A 17,204-nucleotide genomic window follows, 5' to 3' on the forward strand; every position below is an offset into this window, starting at 1 on the left:
CTTGGTGTTTCCCTAGCAAGAGGTAAACATTTATTTATTTATTTTTTTGGACTTCCTCTTCCACCCCTCACTTAGTCTGAGTTCCTTAAAGAAAAGAGCAGTGTCTTCATCTTTGGGTCCCCAGTGTTCCTTTAGAGCTTGGCAGGCATTTAAAAACAAATATTTGAGTACTTGCTATACTCAGGCACTGTTTTAGGTGCTGGGGATAGAGCTCTAAAGAAAATCAGACAGTTTGAGAGAATGGCTCAGTCTGACCTTTAAGATCTTTGTTCTCTTTTTCTCATTACACTGGCTTTTCTTGAGTATGGTTATTGTTTTGCAGCTTATACTCTTGACGTTTTGTCTTACTGCAGTAAATAGTACAAATACGAGTTGGTCCACTTACGTTCTGTTTTTCCGGCATAGGCTAGATAAGTTACGTGTAGTATCAGGCAGGCAGTCCTGAGAAGAAATGCCATTATCTCCTACAATGGTTTACCTCTCACTCTGAACCTAGTACAAGTATAAGAGATCGCACTATTCCAGGAGCTTTTCATCCTTAGAATTATAAGCTATGATAATAATAAGAATTTTGAAATGGATACATTTTTTAGCATAAAATTGCTAGTTGAGAAAGCATCATTCCTACAGTAGTTCTGGTTGAGAAATTATACAGTTGGGCAGCTAGGGAGGATGAATGTAATTGAACTCTACTATGAAGGACCCACAGGCAAAGGCGTATTTTAACTTTGTGTGTGTTGTATATACTAGTGTTTAGCGTCGACTACAATGATGAACTGGACATCTTGGTGAGTGGCTCTGCAGACTTCACTGTGAAAGTGTGGGCTTTATCTGCTGGGACGTGCCTGAATACACTCACCGGGCACACAGAATGGGTCACCAAGGTAGGAAGACTTACAGAAGAAATGTTGACATCAGTCTCGCTGAGGGTGGGGAAGCTGGGGGTGGGATGGAGGATGGTAGATGCCGCCTCATAAGTGGTAGATGAGTCATAAGATGGGACAGATACAACCACAAAGCATGATGGTGTATAACAGTGGCCAGCATGTAAAAGACACTCAGTAAATAGTTTAATGAATGAGTGACTTATGGACATGGAAATATGCCCAGAATATATTAGGTGGGTAGAGGGAGCAAATAAAACAGGTTACTTACAAAAAACTATGTAGAGTATGATGACAGTTTCTAAATGTGTTTTTGCACTAAAATGTTGAAGATGATTATTTCTTGCGGAATTGAGTACTTTTTTCCCTTTAGGATAAGCATATTTTTAAATCAGAAAAGTAATTTTCATTTTAAAAAAGAAAATGCTTGCGAGAAGTGGAAGAAAAATGTACAGGCTCTTTAAAAGAACATTGTGCTGGTTTCTAGCCACTTTTATTCAACATATAATTGGAAGTCCTAGACAGAGCAGAAAAAGAAAAAAAGGGATCCATGTTGGAAAGGAAGAGGTAAAGCTGTCAGAATTTGCAGATGCATGGTATTTTGATGACTCCACCAGAAAACTGTTAGAACTTGTAAACTACATGTAAAGTTACAAGATGTAAAATCTATACACAAAAATCTGTTGCCTTTCTGTACACTAATAATGAACTATCAGAAAGAGAAATAAAGAAAACAGTCCCATTTACAATTGCATCAAAAAGAATAAAATACCTGGGAATAAGTTTAACCAGTACATAACAGAAAGACCTGTATATTGAAAACTGCAAGGCATTAATGAAGGGAATTGAAGTAGACACAAATAAATGGAAAGGTATTTCGTGCTCATGGATTGGAACAATCGGTATTGTTAAAACGTCCATACTACCCAAAGCAATCTGCATATTCAGTGCAATCCCTATCAAAATTCCAATGGCATTTTTCAAGGAAATAAGACAAATAATCCTAAAATTTGTATGGAACCACAAAAAACCTCAAAAAGCCAAAGCAATCTTGAAAAAGCACAAAGCTGAAGGCATCATGCTTTTAAACTATATGACAAAGATACAGTAGTTAAAACTATGGTATTGGCAGAACAGACACATAGATCAATGGAACAGGATAGATAGCCCAGAAATAAACCCACGTATATATGGTCAATTCATTTATGACAAAGGAGCCAAGAATATACAATGGGGAAAGGGCAGTGTCTTCAATAAATGGTGTTGGGAAAACTGAACAGCCACCTACAAAAGAATGAAACTCAACCACTGTCTTACACCATACATAAAAATTAACTCAGAATCGAATAAAGATTTGAACTTCTTAACACCTGAAATCATAAAACTTAAGACTAGAAGAAGAGATCGTAAGCATCTTGACATAGGTTTTGGCAATGATTTTTTGAATCTGACACCAAAAGCAACAAAAGCAAAAATAAATAAGTGGGACTACACCATACTAAAAAGCTGCACAGCAAAAGAAACTTAACAAAATTACGAGGTAACGTACTGAATGGGAGAAAATATTTGAAAATTATATATCAGATCGGGGCTAATATCCAAAATAGATAAATAAGTCATACAACTCAATAGCAAAAACCAAACAATCTGATTTAAAAATGGGCAGAAGATCTGAGCATTTTTTCAAAGAAGACATATAGATGATAAATGAAAACAACAACTAACAAGTAAATGAAAAGATGTTCAACATAATTAATCATCAGGGAAATGCAGATCAAAACCACAATGAGGGACTTCCATGGTGGTCCAGTGGTTAAGACTCTGCGCTCCCAATGCAGGGGGTCCAGGTTCAATCCCTGGTCAGGGAACTAGATCCTGCATGCCGCAACTATAAAAAAGATCCCGCATGCTGCAACAAAGATCCCACACGTGGCAATGAAGATCCCACATGCCACAACTAAGACCCAGCACAGGCAACTAACTAAATAAATATTAGGGGAAAAAAACCCACAATGAGATATCACGTCATACTAGTTAGAATGACTATTATCAAAAAGACAAGAAATAACAGGTGTTCGTGAGATTGTGTAGAAAAGGGAACCTTTGTTCACTTTTAGGGGAATGTAAATTGGTGCAACCACTATGGAAAACAGTTTGGAAGTTCCTCAAAGGATGAAAAATAGAACTTCCACATGATCCAGCAATTCCACTTCTGGGTATTTATCCAAAGAAATTGAAAACACTAACTCAGAAAGATACATGCACCCCCATGTTCATTGCAGCATTATTTACAATAGCCAAGATATGGAAACAACCAAAGTGTCCATAGATGGATGAAGGGGTATATGTATTGAAATATTATTTAGCCGTAAAAAAAGAATGAAATCTTGTCATATGTGACAAATGGATGGACCTCAGGGGCATTATGCTAAGTGAAGTAAGACAAAAAAAGAGGCAAATACCATACGATCTCTCTTATAGGTGGACTCTACAGGGGAAAAAAAAGCCAAGCTCATAGATACAGAGAACAGATTGGTGTTGCCAGAGGCCGGGGGTGGGATGTGGGGAGTGGGAGAAATGGGTGGACAGTGTTTTTTTGTTTTTTAGTTTAAATAAATTGGGAAGAAGGGGAAGGAGGAAGGAGGAGAAAATAATGCTTGTAAGAAGTGAACCAAAAATGTACAGGATCTTTAGAAGAACGTTGTAATGTCTTCTAGTTTTCGAAAAAACGATTGCTGTGAGAATCAAAAGCCATGTAAACAGTGGAAATGCCATGCAGAAACACTTTGCTTGAGTTTATCATGCTATTCTGTGAGGGGCTAAAGATGCAGGAGTGAGCAAAACAGACCCAGGCTTGATGCGAATGTTAGTCTAGTAGGAGGAATAGTTATTAGTAGTTTCAGAAGTTCACAAATTGTGTTAAGTGCTATGGAGGAAAAGTGCAGGGTCTAATTCATTTTGATTCAGGTAAAGCTTTTAGAGAAGGGGCCAAATGTGAAGAATAAATGGGAGGTAACTGTGAAAATGGCGTGTTTCAGAGGGTGCCGTATGTGCACAGGCCCTGGGGTGGGAAAGAGCCTAGAACATTTGATAAGCTGATGCCCTGGAAGGCCAGCGGAGCTGTGCTGTAGTTCGGGGAGGTGTGGGAGAGGGGCCATCATGTACGCTTTACTAGACCTCATTAAGGATTCTGGATTATTGTAAGTATAGTAGAAAGCAAGTGATGAGTTCTGAGCAAGAGTCTGGTGTGATTTCATGTTTTAAGAAGATAACTGCTGGGCTTCCCTCGTGGGGCAGTGGTTGAGAATCTGCCTGCCAATGCAGGGGACACGGGTTCGAGCCCTGGTCTGGGAAGATCCCACATGCCGCGGAGCAACTAGGCCCATGAGCCACAACTAAGCCTGCGCGTCTGGAGCCTGTGCTCCGCAAGAGGCCGCGGTAGTGAGAGGCCCGCGCACCGCAATGAAGAGCGGCCCCTGCTTGCTGCAACTAGAGAAAGTCCTCGCACAGAAACGAAGACCCAACACAGCCAACAATGAATAATTAATTAATTTAAAAGCAAGTTTAAAAAAAAAGATAACTGCTGAGTGAAAAATGGGTTACAGTGGGGCACAAGTGGATGCAGGTTGGCCAGTTAGGCTTTTGCAGTAGTCTAAGCAAAAGAGACCCACGGCTTGGACTTGGGTGGCAATAAAGAAAGAGAAGGGCATACACGAAGGATGTGTCTTTAAGGTAAAGCCAACTGAACTTACTCATGGGGAACAAAGAAGAAGAAAGAATCTGATGACTAGTGGCTTTTAGACTGGGTGGGTGATTGTGTGAGAAGACCAGTAATACCACCGAACTGAACACTTAAAAATGGTTAAGGGCTTCCCTGGTGGCCTAGTGGTTGAGAGTCCGCCTGCCGATGCAGGGGTCACGGGTTCGAGCCCTGGTCTGGGAAGATCCCACATGCCGCGGAGCAACTAGGCCCGTGAGCCACAACTACTGAGCCTGTGCGTCTGGAGCCTGTGCTCCGCAATGAGAAAGGCCACGATAGTGAGAGGCCCGCGCACCGCGATGAAGAGTGGCCCCCGCTCGCCGCAACTAGAGAAAGCCCTCGCATAGAAACGAAGACCCAATACAGCCAAAAAAAAATAAATAAAATAAATAATAATAATCTCAAAAAAAAAATGGTTAAGATTCTACATTTTATGTTATGTGTATTTTACAACAATAAAAACATTGGGGAAAAAAATTCTGTACTGGGTGCATTCAATTTTAAATAGAAAAGTTATATAATACAAGTTGGTGTTATGTTAAAAACAGTGGGCTTGGGGCCAGGACACTGACTGAGATGTCTTAGATAAGTTACTCTTCCCTTCAGGGCCTGAGTTTCATCATCTGCTAGATGTTCCTGTGAGTACTAAATGAGATGATGGGACAGAACCCAGCAAGGTGCCTGGCACTCAGTAGCAGGTCTGTCAGTTTCATTTGAATCTGCAACCCAGGCTTCTGAATGAGTGAGCCTGGCCTCCCCTCCCACTTTATGCTTATTTATTCCTAAAATAACCAGAAGCTAGTGTTTACAGATTATCCCACATGCTAATGGAATGTTAGCTTCTATTACATTATTATTTTCTTTGTTTTATTTCATTTTCACTACAATTATTTGAGATAATAGGTGCCCCATCCCCTATTTTAAAGATGAGGAAACTGAGAAGTGAAGAGGTTAGATGGTCCTGCCCAAGGTTGCAGAGTCAACATATGACAGATTCTGGTCCCAAGTCGAGTGCCTTTCCCTTTATGATGCACATGCTTATGAAAACAGGTCCTTTGTATCTACTATGTGAATGGACTTTTTTCTTTCCTATCCCTCACATTTTTTATGAAGTCACGTTTTATAATTTTTAAAGTCAGTCCTAATGTTTGCTTCCAGACTAAAGCTAAGAGTAAATGCTGCCAACATTAGACACTTTTAGGTCTTGCTAATAATCTAAAGAATCTGGTAATAGTAAAACTCTTGGTAAAGGTTAACTTGTGTTATAGTTAACATAGAGTTATAGATTACTCATATACCATATCATTTTGAGCTCTTTTTCCTATTTTAATAGGGGTAGGAACAGTACTAAAAGGATCTTTCTGTAACATGGATATTTATTATTTCTAGGTGGTCTTGCAAAAGTGCAAAGTCAAGTCTCTCTTGCACAGCCCTGGAGACTACATCCTCTTAAGTGCAGACAAATATGAGATCAAGGTGAGGTTTTTTTCCCTCCATTACTTTGCCTTATGAAAGAGTGTGGCACGGGGGAATACTTCAAGGGAGGAAGGAATGTCTTTAAGCCCTCTTAAACCCACTGGAAAGAGAATTGTTCATTTTCCTGTGTTCTACGCAGTTTCTAACTCTGATTTGTAAATGAAGGGGGGAAAAAATCCACAGAAATTTATCTTCGATGCGTTCTTACCTTTTCTTAAGACATATATCTCCTGCTCTCCTCAGTTCTTAGATCTAAAGTATGAAAACATAAACATTTACTTGTGTCATAATAATAGCAATTTGCAAAAAAGTTTACAGAGCACTCTTACATGTATTTTTATTGCATCTTTTAAACTGTTCCATATGGTAGGCACTAACCATCTTCACTGCAGGAACTAAGGTTCAAAGAGGTTAAATATTTCACCCAAGATTACGCAACACGTATGTGCCAAATCAGAATTTGAACCCATGCTTCAGATGTAAAACCTGTGGTCTCTCCAGTTTACTTCACTTTGTATTTGACGTCAGCAAACACAGGCCACATTGTTTAAGGACAAGCGTTTCTATGGTGATGTGATCTCTCATCTTTCCTAATTTTCTCTTATCTGTAGATTTGGCCAATTGGGAGAGAAATTAACTGTAAGTGCTTAAAGACGTTGTCTGTCTCTGAGGATAGAAGTATCTGCCTGCAGCCAAGACTTCATTTTGATGGCAAATACATTGTCTGTAGTTCGGCACTGGGTCTCTACCAGTGGGACTTTGCCAGTTATGATATTCTCAGGTAATATTCCCTTGGACCTTTACCTTTAACAGTCTGTTGCAGTTTAATAATAAAGGCAAGGGCTTCCCTGGTAGCGCAGTGGTTGTGAGTCCGCCTGCCGATGCAGGGGACTCGGCTTCGTGCCCCGGTCCGGGAAGATCCCACATGCCACGAAGCGTCTGGACCTGTGAGCCATGGCCGCTGAGCCTGCGCGTCCGGAGCCTGTGCTCCGCAGCGGGAGAGGACACAACAGTGAGAGGCCCTCGTACCGCAAAAAAAAAAAAAAAAATAATAATAATAATAATAAAGGCAAGACTAAATATTTCCATAAACCAGTTAGTAACTTGCTTTGGGGAAATGTTTAGTCCATCAGTTCTGTGCTGAAAATCTCACACATAAAAATGTTTTAAAGGCAGTAATTAAATTAGAGTTATATGTTAGAATGTAAAGGGTCGAGATTCTAAGTCTTCTTACTTTGAGTTACTTCCACTTTAAGAATTTCTGAATTTCCCTTCCAGCTTCTCTGGAAAATGAAGAGTTTGGATGAAAAGATCTTTCACATCTCCTCTAGTTCTAATATTTTAAGTTCTACTTCCTGGTCAGTTGAAATTCTGTGTTGAGGGATTGAGTGGCTTTCCGCTGACTAGCAGAAAGAGAAACTTGGAGAAAGTTACAACCTGCAAAGTTTCTCTCCAAAGAAAGAAATAGAGGTCCGTAGACAAATAATTTTGTGATTCACTGTATATCATAGACCCCTCTTGGAGACTGGTGGTATCTGTTAGCATATTGGAGGCTGATGGAAGCCAGTGACATATGGTGATTAAGAGAACCTACTTTGGTGATAAATAAACCTTGGTTTAAGACCTAGTTCTCTTTCTTATGAGCTGTGTGATTTTATGTAAGTTTCTTAACCTTTCTGTGTCTGAATTGTCTCACCTGTAAAGTAAAGGTTAAATGAAATGCCTGTTATGAGGACCTAGCAGACGACCTGACAGGTTTTTATTACTAATAGGTGTGAGAAGTCCTACATAAAGAAACCTGTTTTAATTTGTTTAACCTACTGTACTTCACATGTATTGTGCATAGAGCCCTTGTTTTGAGGAGCACATGTTAACAGCTCACAGAATTAGTGTTCCATAGCATGCTTCAGGAAGTGCTGGCCTGGGGACAGAAACTGAACATTTTCTTCATTGTTTTTATGCATGACTGTTTGAGGTCAGCTTGTATGGGATCTGATCCCACTAGCCCGCAGGACTTTGGTGGGCCCGTTCTCTCTGGTTGTAAAGTTACAACCTCATTTATGTCTTCCTGGAGTTAGACCTACATTTCTAACCAGTTAGATTTCCAAGCTGTCAGAATAATTTCTAGAAATGATTGATAACTACATTTTGACAAAAAAAGACTGGAACAGATACCAGAAAACATTAGTCCAACCTCTTCATTTTATAGATGGGGAAACTGAAGCTGAGAGAGGATAAGGGCCTTGCCCAATATCCCACAGCTCACCCTAGTCCAGCATCCATCCATCCATCCATCTGTGGTTGGATCATCGGGCAGGCATATGCTTAAGGAACCAGCAAGCCAGAGAGAAGGAACTTTTGAAAGAACTTGATTCTTTGCAAAGTAAGAAATTGAAGTACATTTGGCCATGGGTTCCGCACCCACAGATTCAACCAACTGAGGATCAAAAATATATTAAAAAAAAAATGTCCAGAAAGTTCCAAAAAGCAAAACTTGAATTTGCCATGCACCAGCAACTGTTTACATAGCATTTGCATTGTATTAGATGTAAGTAATCTAGAGATGGTTTGAAGTATACGGGAGGATGTGTGTAGGTTATATGCAGATACTGCACCATTTTATACAAAGGACTTGAGCGTCCATGCATTTTGTTATCCAAGGGGGTCCTGGAACCAGTTCCCCACAGATATGACCTTAGTCACCGTGGGAAAATCAGATCTTTGATAGTTTAATATTGTTTTTGTTTTGAATTAAAATTTGGGAGAGAGGGGTGAAGAGGCAAGGTGGAATAGAGGTATTATAATGTGATTAATGCTTAGAGTTTGAGAGTCTCTAAAGGTTTACTTTGATCCTGTATTCTCGTGCTTCTTACTCAGAATGGCATATAGAGTCCAGAGTCCCAGATGAAAGTTCTGTTAATTTTTGATGTTTCGATATACTAGCTGTAACCAATAAATCTGCAAGATTGTTTGCTGCTAGCAAGTACTAAGTTCAGATTTTTTTATTTTTTGAAAAGGGGCTATTTTATCTCTTGCGTTTTCCCCTCAAACATGAACATAACAGCCTCTTTTTGAAATCTTGTACAAATCCTGTGGCCTCAGTTGCCAGGACCAGGTTGCATTCTGTAAGCTTTGATGCTAATTGAAAAGAAAGCACAAATAGTAGCATGTTGCTCCATAAAGCTAAGTTATGGTGCAATCCCTTGAGCTAGGTTATCTCAGTACAGCAGGTGGGGTTTTGTAGGTTTAAGGGCCCAGAGTGCACAGCAGGGACGTCTGTTTACAGTTCTAAAGTAATCAAAGTAGACAGGCTGTGAGCCTGTCAGGACCTGTGTTCTGTCCTGCAGAACATTTGTGCTGGGGTCTTTGGAGTCAGCTCAACTTCCTCAGGCTTAAGTCCTGTCCCCTAGCCACTCTGTTTTCCAAGTTTCTGGTCATTTTCTGCTTGTGTTGATGATGTGGGACTTACTAGACTTTCCTGCTGCTTCCCCCAGTTTCCTTTGGCTCTCTCTTGTAGGAATTTGTATTTTCCCATGCTTACTGCACCACTTCTCTAGTCATTAGCAGATACTTACTTATTTAACCTGTATGTTAGGCACTGTGATGTACACTGGGATACTTAGCAAACTTGTGGAAATGACTACCCAGGGAAGGCTGACTAAATTAAACAGCTGACTACATTCAGGTGTTTTCATGGTTGGGATAAGAGCAACATGGTTCAGGGTACTTTGAGACCCTGCCTAGTTTGAGGAGTAAAGGAAAGCTTCTTTGAGGAGGAGATTGGGGCCGAGCTCTAAAGGATGAGTAGACGCATTTCACTAAGCGCCAGGGGCGAGAGTGCAGCGAGGAGCATTGTAGACGCGAGGGCAGAGTCTGCTGAAAGGCCCTGAGACCCCAGAGCCTGGTGCCTTTGAGTGACTGAAAGAAGGCCAGAGTGGCAGACGTGCGTGCAGTAGAGAGCCATTGAAGGGTTTAAAAGTTTAAAATAGGATTAGATTTTAGTGTGAGGTTGACTGATTGGAAGGGGCCAAGGGCAGACGTGGGGGCACCCATTGAAAACTCTTGGTAGCAGTGCAGGCAAAGGTGATGTCCTGGGTCAGAGTTGGGGCAGTTCAGGTAGTAGTGAACAAATTAAAGGAAAGTTTAGGAGGTAAAATCTGTAGATCTTGGTGATTGGATTTGTGGTTTGAGATTTGCATGGTTGCCATGTCTCCTAGCTTGAGCAGCTGGGTGAATGAGCAGGCAGGGAAATGAAGAAGAGCCGCAGGTTAAGAAGGGTGTTTGGACGGTTTGAGTGTGAGGAGCAGGTCTTACTCTGCACTGCCAAATCCCCTCCCTTCCTGATACCAGACTAAAATCTGCTCCTTTGTAACGGTCTTTCCCTTTGACCTTCGTTCTCTCTGCTAGAGCGCCTAATGCCTGGCCTCTCACGCATCCTTCACTATTGGAAGGCGATGATCGTGTATAGCTTCCCTGTCCCTGCCACTTTGCTTCCTCCCCGCCTCAAGCTCATATTCTTCAGCTGTTCCTTGCTTGTCCTGGTCACCAGGCCCTGTCCCTTCTGATTGACATACACTAGTTGGTAGTGCCCTTGTTAAGATGTAGCGTAAACTGGAGTCTCACCTAGGCTCAAATATATTGTCACAGCAGAATTTGTATATCCCTTGTCTTATAGCTCTTTTCCTAGTGCCTCCAAAGAGGACAGCAACTTTTCGCTTTACTAAATGTGCAGATAAGAGAGACGGAGGGTTTGTTTTGTTTTGTTTTTTTTCATTTGTGTTCCTGTTTGGCAAGGTCCCTCCCACTTTCTGCCTTTGTCGTCGATGTTTTAGGAACTGCCAACCTGAGAAGGTTAAGGCTGTCCTCCCAACTCTCACAGTTTTCTCTAACTTATTATCAATCTATTAATAAATGTTTCTGAATTATTTGGGGGAACTTCATATATTCAGCCTCTGCTGTTCTTAGAGAGGAACCTGTGTTTGCTATGTGCCGAATAGAGAAGCACTGAGTCTGAGTCACTTGGTTTTTAGTCTTTGTTCTGGGCTGGGGCAGGTTCCCCTAGGCCAGTACCATCGGCCCTCCATATCCGTGTGCTCTGCATCCATGGATGTGGAGGGCCGGCTGTACTACGCCATTTTATGTAAGGGACTGGAGCATCCTCGGATTTGGGTATCTGAGGGCGTCCAGGAACCAGTCCCTTTGGATAACAAGGGATGACTGTATAGTAGTTTTTACCTAGTGGTAAGAGTGAGTGTTACCCTTTCGTTCTGACTGGTAACTAACTAGTTGTGAATCCTTAGCCAAATTATTTGCCCTGGCTGTACTTCAGTTTTCACATCTTAGAAGTGAGAGTATTAAACGAGATAATCTGTAAGATCCTTTCCAGCTTAGATGGGCATTTTGTGCTTTTATAAATATTCATCTCCTTATATGCCTATGTTATATTCCCTTATCATTATGAAGGGCTCTTCTCCCCGGCCTTTTTTCTAAAGGAGGGTGAGCTCTTTGTCCTCATATTTTCCTTTTTATAAAAATGTTTTGTTTAACTCTAAATTTGCTGCTTGAATTTTGCATTGGTTTTAAATTTCTCCAGAAAAGATTACAGTAGCATAAACAGAAGCACAGGTGCCTTCTGGTTCATGTTTATTAACTCTCATCCTTGTAGGGTCATCAAGACTCCTGAGATAGCAAACTTGGCCTTGCTTGGCTTTGGAGATATCTTTGCCCTGCTGTTTGACAACCGCTACCTGTATATCATGGACTTGCGGACAGAGAGCCTGATTAGCCGCTGGCCTCTCCCAGAGTATAGGAAATCCAAGAGAGGCTCCAGCTTCCTAGCAGGCGAAGCGTCCTGGCTGAATGGACTGGATGGGCACAATGACATGGGCTTGGTCTTTGCCACCAGCATGCCTGACCACAGTATTCACCTGGTGTTGTGGAAGGAGCACGGCTGATGACTGACTTCGGGCGCCGGGGCTGTGGGTTTTGAGTGCAACCTCTGTGGCAGCCGACTGCATGAACCAAAGTTCTCACCTAATGGTATCGTCACGCAGTGCACAATCATTATCTCTGTTTGCCAGGGGACCAGGGCTCGGGGTCGGGGAGGGCTCATTTTGTTGACATACACCGCAGCATGCTGATGGGGTGCACCGTTGACTTCATTCGTACTTAGTTATGTTGGTCAGTATAAGAGGCTGCATTTGGGGTTCATCTTTCTTGAATATTGGTTTTAAGTAAAGATATTTAAATGGCTCATTAATCTGCTAATTGGTTGCCTATAAAAACACATTCAGTCTATTATTAAAGCTTTTTACCATTGCCTTTTTCCCTTTTGAAGTTGAAGCAAAGGTGCTATGATGTTGTTACAGCAACTTTTCTCATGGGGCTTAGCTTTTCTAACAACCCGTGTTATAAAGACCACCAGGTTCTGTGACATTCATACTCTCCACCAAATACCAGTTCTAAAGAAAAGTTGTCTTCCAGTGCAAATCCAGCTCTATAAATGGATGGTTTGTAACACATTCTAAACCCTAGTTCTTGACAGAGTGAAGGTGGGCCATGTCTATGTGAGGAAGTTATGTAGTTTTTGTTTTTAGGTGGAGCAAGCTGGTCCTTGGTCCACAGCCTAGGTCACTGCACAGAGGTGACATGGTACAGTAGAAAGAGCACTGAGCTGGCAGATTGAAGACTGGCTCTGTTACCTAGGAACCCTGCACCCCAGGCATATACTTCTCTGGTCCCCATTTTCCCTGTCTGTATAGCTAGTTGTTAGGCTGTCACTTGGTTTCTAAGACTCCTTCTGGTCCCGTGTCTGCTGAGGTGTGCAAAAGTTGATATTTCAGTTTTGTCTGATTGCTGATTCATTGCTTCTTTAGGTTTGGAGATAATATATAAATGAAATCACTGATGGAAGGTTGTCACATATAAGGAAATCCAAACGTACAAAAAAGAATGGGTAAGAGGGAATGTAGAAAATGTTACATGTTCCACTTTAAAAATGTAAGTGATTGGTAGAAGAAATGCTGAGAGCAGCTGTGGTCCTCTAGAGAGGCAGTGTGCCATATTAGAAAGAAAGATCCCTGACCCTGACTTTCGTCCTCCTTTGCCTCTAACTTGATGTGTAGCCTCAGGCAGGTTAACTTTCTGTTGGAAATGAAGGAATTGCCCTCGATTAAGGTTCGCAAAGCCACACGCCCAGGGGAGCCACGCAGATAAACATAAGTGAGTGCAGCGTGCTGCGTAGGGTGGGGCTGCACCAGGGAAGCTCATCTGGGAGGGCAGTTATGGGGCCCTAAGTGTTAGGCAGAAACAGGTCCAGTGTTTGGCAGGCCTTCTGATTTTTCAGAAGGAGGTAGAACTCCAGAATTTTATTTGTAATTCCCTAATTTTAAAAATGTTGACAGCGACTTGAAGATCATTCAAGATGTAGTGGGCTAAACAAAGCATGTCTGCGGGCTGCCAGTTTGTATTCTCCACCCTCTCATTCCTGTAAATTAGATAATGCTGTGATTCGGCAGTGGAACTGTTTTAACGTAACTGTCACAAACATTAGGGAGAAAGTCGAGGGAGCAAGTAGTAGGAAGAATTCAGCTCTTCCCCGTTGTGTTACAGGGGAGTGAGGGGGGCGTTTCATTCACAGACCGACAGGAAACTAGTTTGAAGATGAACTTAATGGGAACCTGAGTTGAGAGCCTTTGCCCGGGAATATGAGGTATTCATTCATCTTCTTAACTCTGATACAAAGCACGTCTGTTTTTCAGGTAGGAAAAGGGTTGCTGGCAGAGCTGAGAATGATGGAGTACAGTGGGGACACAGCTCTCCCAGAATCCTATCAGCCTAGAGCCTGACAGTGGACCTCTGAATGCTGCAAAGTTAGGGTTTCAGAGAATTTTCATGGTTGGTTTCAAGGACGGGTTTAGTTAATATCCATGTTGAGGCTCTGAGGGAATTACGTAAAAGAACAATTATCTTTCTCCATCCCCCAAATCCATCTCACATTGAGTTCTGTGTGTGAGCTCTGCTCGGTCCTTCAAGAAGTGGAACCAGATTAGAAGCTGGAATCTATTTTGCAGGAACCTCAGGAGGCTTTGGGCCATGATAAGGGTAAACAATTTAACTCCTTTTCATCCAGCCAGAACAAAAAAACTGAGATTGCTAATCTAATGACCACCCCTATTCCCACCTCACCATCAGATATATCCAGTAGCTTCAAAGACCAAGCGATTATAACTATAGTCCTTTGTGGGAAAAATTTTTTGAAAGTGACAAACCTGAAACCTGTATGGCATGTCCCATTTAAGTTTTCAGAGGTGAATACCAAAGTTACCGTCAAGGTAGTACAGCTGATTTTGACAGCAGTGCTTAGGGTCCTAACTTTGATCCTCCTCACAGAGGTCTTTGTTTCACCTGAGCATTTTATTTAATTGCTTTATGGATGCTAGCTTTATTCATAGTATTGTCAGCTTTTATACAAATGGGAAACTTAACTTATCCTTTAAAAAGAAATAAAGCAAGGTGGGGAGTCAGAACAGTGGGTAGGGGATAACTCAGTCTCCCTTCATGGAGTCAGGGGCCCCTCTGCCCTACACACTGACTTCTGCTTCCTTAGCTCAGAGGCAAGGGATTTGCCTTTGCCTCTTCTTTTGTGAATATTCTCATTTCTGAAAAATTCTTAATCATAAGCAGATAGACTCCATCTTTCTTTATGAATGTTGGATTTCTTGAGTGGCCCTGCTGTGGTAGAAGGTGGGCTTCTTTCCTCTCCGGTTTGTGTAGGGAACCATAACAACTTCAGGCTCCAGGGGAGGACGGGGTCCAGGAGAGCTGAGTGAGTGTGGTTTTAGCAGACTTTGTTCCCATTCCAAAGGAAGCTAGTTTCCTCCAGCCAGCCCCATTATTTGAAGTAATAAGTGTTGTCAAACCTGACCTGTTAGACGTATCAGAGAAGTAGGAAGAAAGACTTCCTCCAGGACAGGGGCTAGACTTTGAAGACGTTCCACAGGAAGTACACGTGTTTGAATAGCTTTTAAATGGAAGATGGGGAATATTGCTATTTTAAGCTGTGTACTTCATTTTTCATAGTTTAAAGTTAATCTGTGCTGGCCACTAAAAATGCTCAGTAAAATGTGAATGAGGGTTATGTAATCACTCTCAGGAGAATGATTACTGCTCTGCATTTGTAAATCTTAGGGAGAAAAGAAATACTTCTGGAAACAGTATTACGTTAGACATGAAGAATTTGTTTCTGTTAGGTGAGGCGTTTCAACCAAACAGAAGTAGCTAAGGAGAGTAGAGCCTGGCTTTACACGTTGCTTTGGCCAAACCCAGCCAACTCCTTGAAGCCGTGACTGTTGCCCTGGCTTCTTGGGAGCCTAGAGGTGAATCTTCCCATCGTCCCTTTTCTAGTTCTCCGTGCCTCCTCCTTGTCTGGGCCTCTACTGGGCCTTGGTGTCTGAACCACTTGCCATCCTCTGTAGGGAAGTGTGTAGTCAGATTGCTGCCCTAGGATGCAGCCTGGGCCAGGGCACACTGTGCCCTTGGCCTTTAGGGCCATAGAGTTGTCAGTATAGGGGAGAGGCACCTTAGGTCTGTCCCCTTGACACAGCGTTCCTACCTGGTTATGCTGGTGCTTGCCAAGATACTTAAGACAACCAAGACACTCGAGAATTCTGCAGTCCCCAGATAGGATGTCTGATGGAGAGAACAGGTTAGCATTCTTGACAGAAATGCCTACCAGCCATCTTTGGCAGTGTTCTGATCCGTAGCTCCCTGTACTTACTCTAGGAAAGTGAATTTCTTTCAGGATAAATCCTCACGTGGATTACTGGATAGTCTGTATCACTCCCTTCAGCCTGATCAGGCTGAATGAACATGCTCAGTGCAAAAAGGTGTTTTGCTGTCAAGTTGTTTCAATGCGTTTCCGGTCTCCCCCAGAGTGCTATAGTTGCTTAAAGCTAGTACTACAGTCTTGACCAGTAAACATACTTAATTATTGCAGCTTAAAGAATCCAGCTACTTCTACTCTTCATGAATATGCTCAAATAAAAATGTGTTTTTCTATATTTAAACCTGGCAAATTATGAATTCAGATGATAAAAGCTCACAATTGTTTGGTGTCCATATACTCACATCATGAACATATTTCACTCATTTAGACTTAGTACTCTTGATGAGAATGCTCAGGTTGAAAAAGGCTGGCCTCACCAATCCAACATCTGTGGCAACATGGAACTTATGTTTCACTTATTTGATGTATGTTGTGATCTAGGGGGAATGAAGTGAAGTTTATATTTGAACTGTCTGTGGGGTGGGTGGGCAGGGGAGAAGGGATTGCTTAAGCAAATAGTGGAGTGATTGTGGAACGAGATGTCTCTATAAGATGAGGAGTTATTTTCATGCATCATAGAAACATTCTTCTACCTGTGAGTGATTGTGCTAACTGTAAATCATTTATATCTACATATTAAAGCAGGTTCCCTTGATTAGGCAACATTTGGTTAGCCAAGCCCAAGTTATTGTTTGTACTTGAAAGAAATAAAGCTGCATTTCCTTAAAAATTACATTCTGTAGTTAAGACTATTTTCTTGCTTTTTTCTCCCAACTAATTCCAAGGAAACTTTTCAAAAGCGAGTGTTTTACCATTGTAAAGCAATTATACCCCAATAAACATGTTTAAAAAAAAAAAAAAAAAAAAAAAGCGAGTGTTTTAGAATGCATCTTTAGAAATGAACTGCCCCTCGAGTGATCTAAAGTGACTCTGTTCTTCTGCTGTTTCTGCATGTTCTAGAATGTAAGTCTAACAATGTAACAATTTCTGAATGAGATCCAAGAGGGAAAACAATAAATTTGAAAGTAAAATGCAAGGAAGGATTTTGATGACCCTCATGAATAGATGCAGATGGAGGGAAAGTACGTTTATGCAGGGTAGAGACCTTGGGATCAGCTTCCTCTCTTTTGCCCTCCTCTGTTGAGCACATCCCCAAGTTGGTTCATTCTTTCTTCTTAATTTAAACTTGTAGGACTCCTTGTCATCAAACATGGTCCTGTACTTTTGATCCCCAGCAGCACCATGACAGGGCAGATTG

At 41.6% G+C, this 17,204-nt stretch overlaps 1 protein-coding gene across 4 annotated transcripts in view; it reads left to right on the plus strand.

Annotated features, from left to right (window-relative positions):
• Window positions 1–16,679, plus strand: part of FBXW2 (F-box and WD repeat domain containing 2) — a 32,426-nt gene extending 15,747 nt beyond the window's left edge. For all 4 annotated transcript variants that reach the window (XM_032634548.1, XM_032634547.1, XM_032634546.1 and 1 more), the window contains 4 exons: window positions 751–884; window positions 6,034–6,120; window positions 6,732–6,901; window positions 11,786–16,679. In XM_032634548.1, coding sequence (XP_032490439.1) covers window positions 751–884; window positions 6,034–6,120; window positions 6,732–6,901; window positions 11,786–12,074 — 680 coding nt within the window. In that variant the 3' untranslated portion in view covers window positions 12,075–16,679. The remainder of the gene's footprint in view (window positions 1–750; window positions 885–6,033; window positions 6,121–6,731; window positions 6,902–11,785) is intronic.
• Window positions 16,680–17,204: the final 525 nt, after the last annotated feature.

This window comes from Phocoena sinus, chromosome 6 (genome assembly GCF_008692025.1).
Source record: "Phocoena sinus isolate mPhoSin1 chromosome 6, mPhoSin1.pri, whole genome shotgun sequence".
Taxonomy (NCBI): domain Eukaryota; kingdom Metazoa; phylum Chordata; class Mammalia; order Artiodactyla; family Phocoenidae; genus Phocoena; species Phocoena sinus.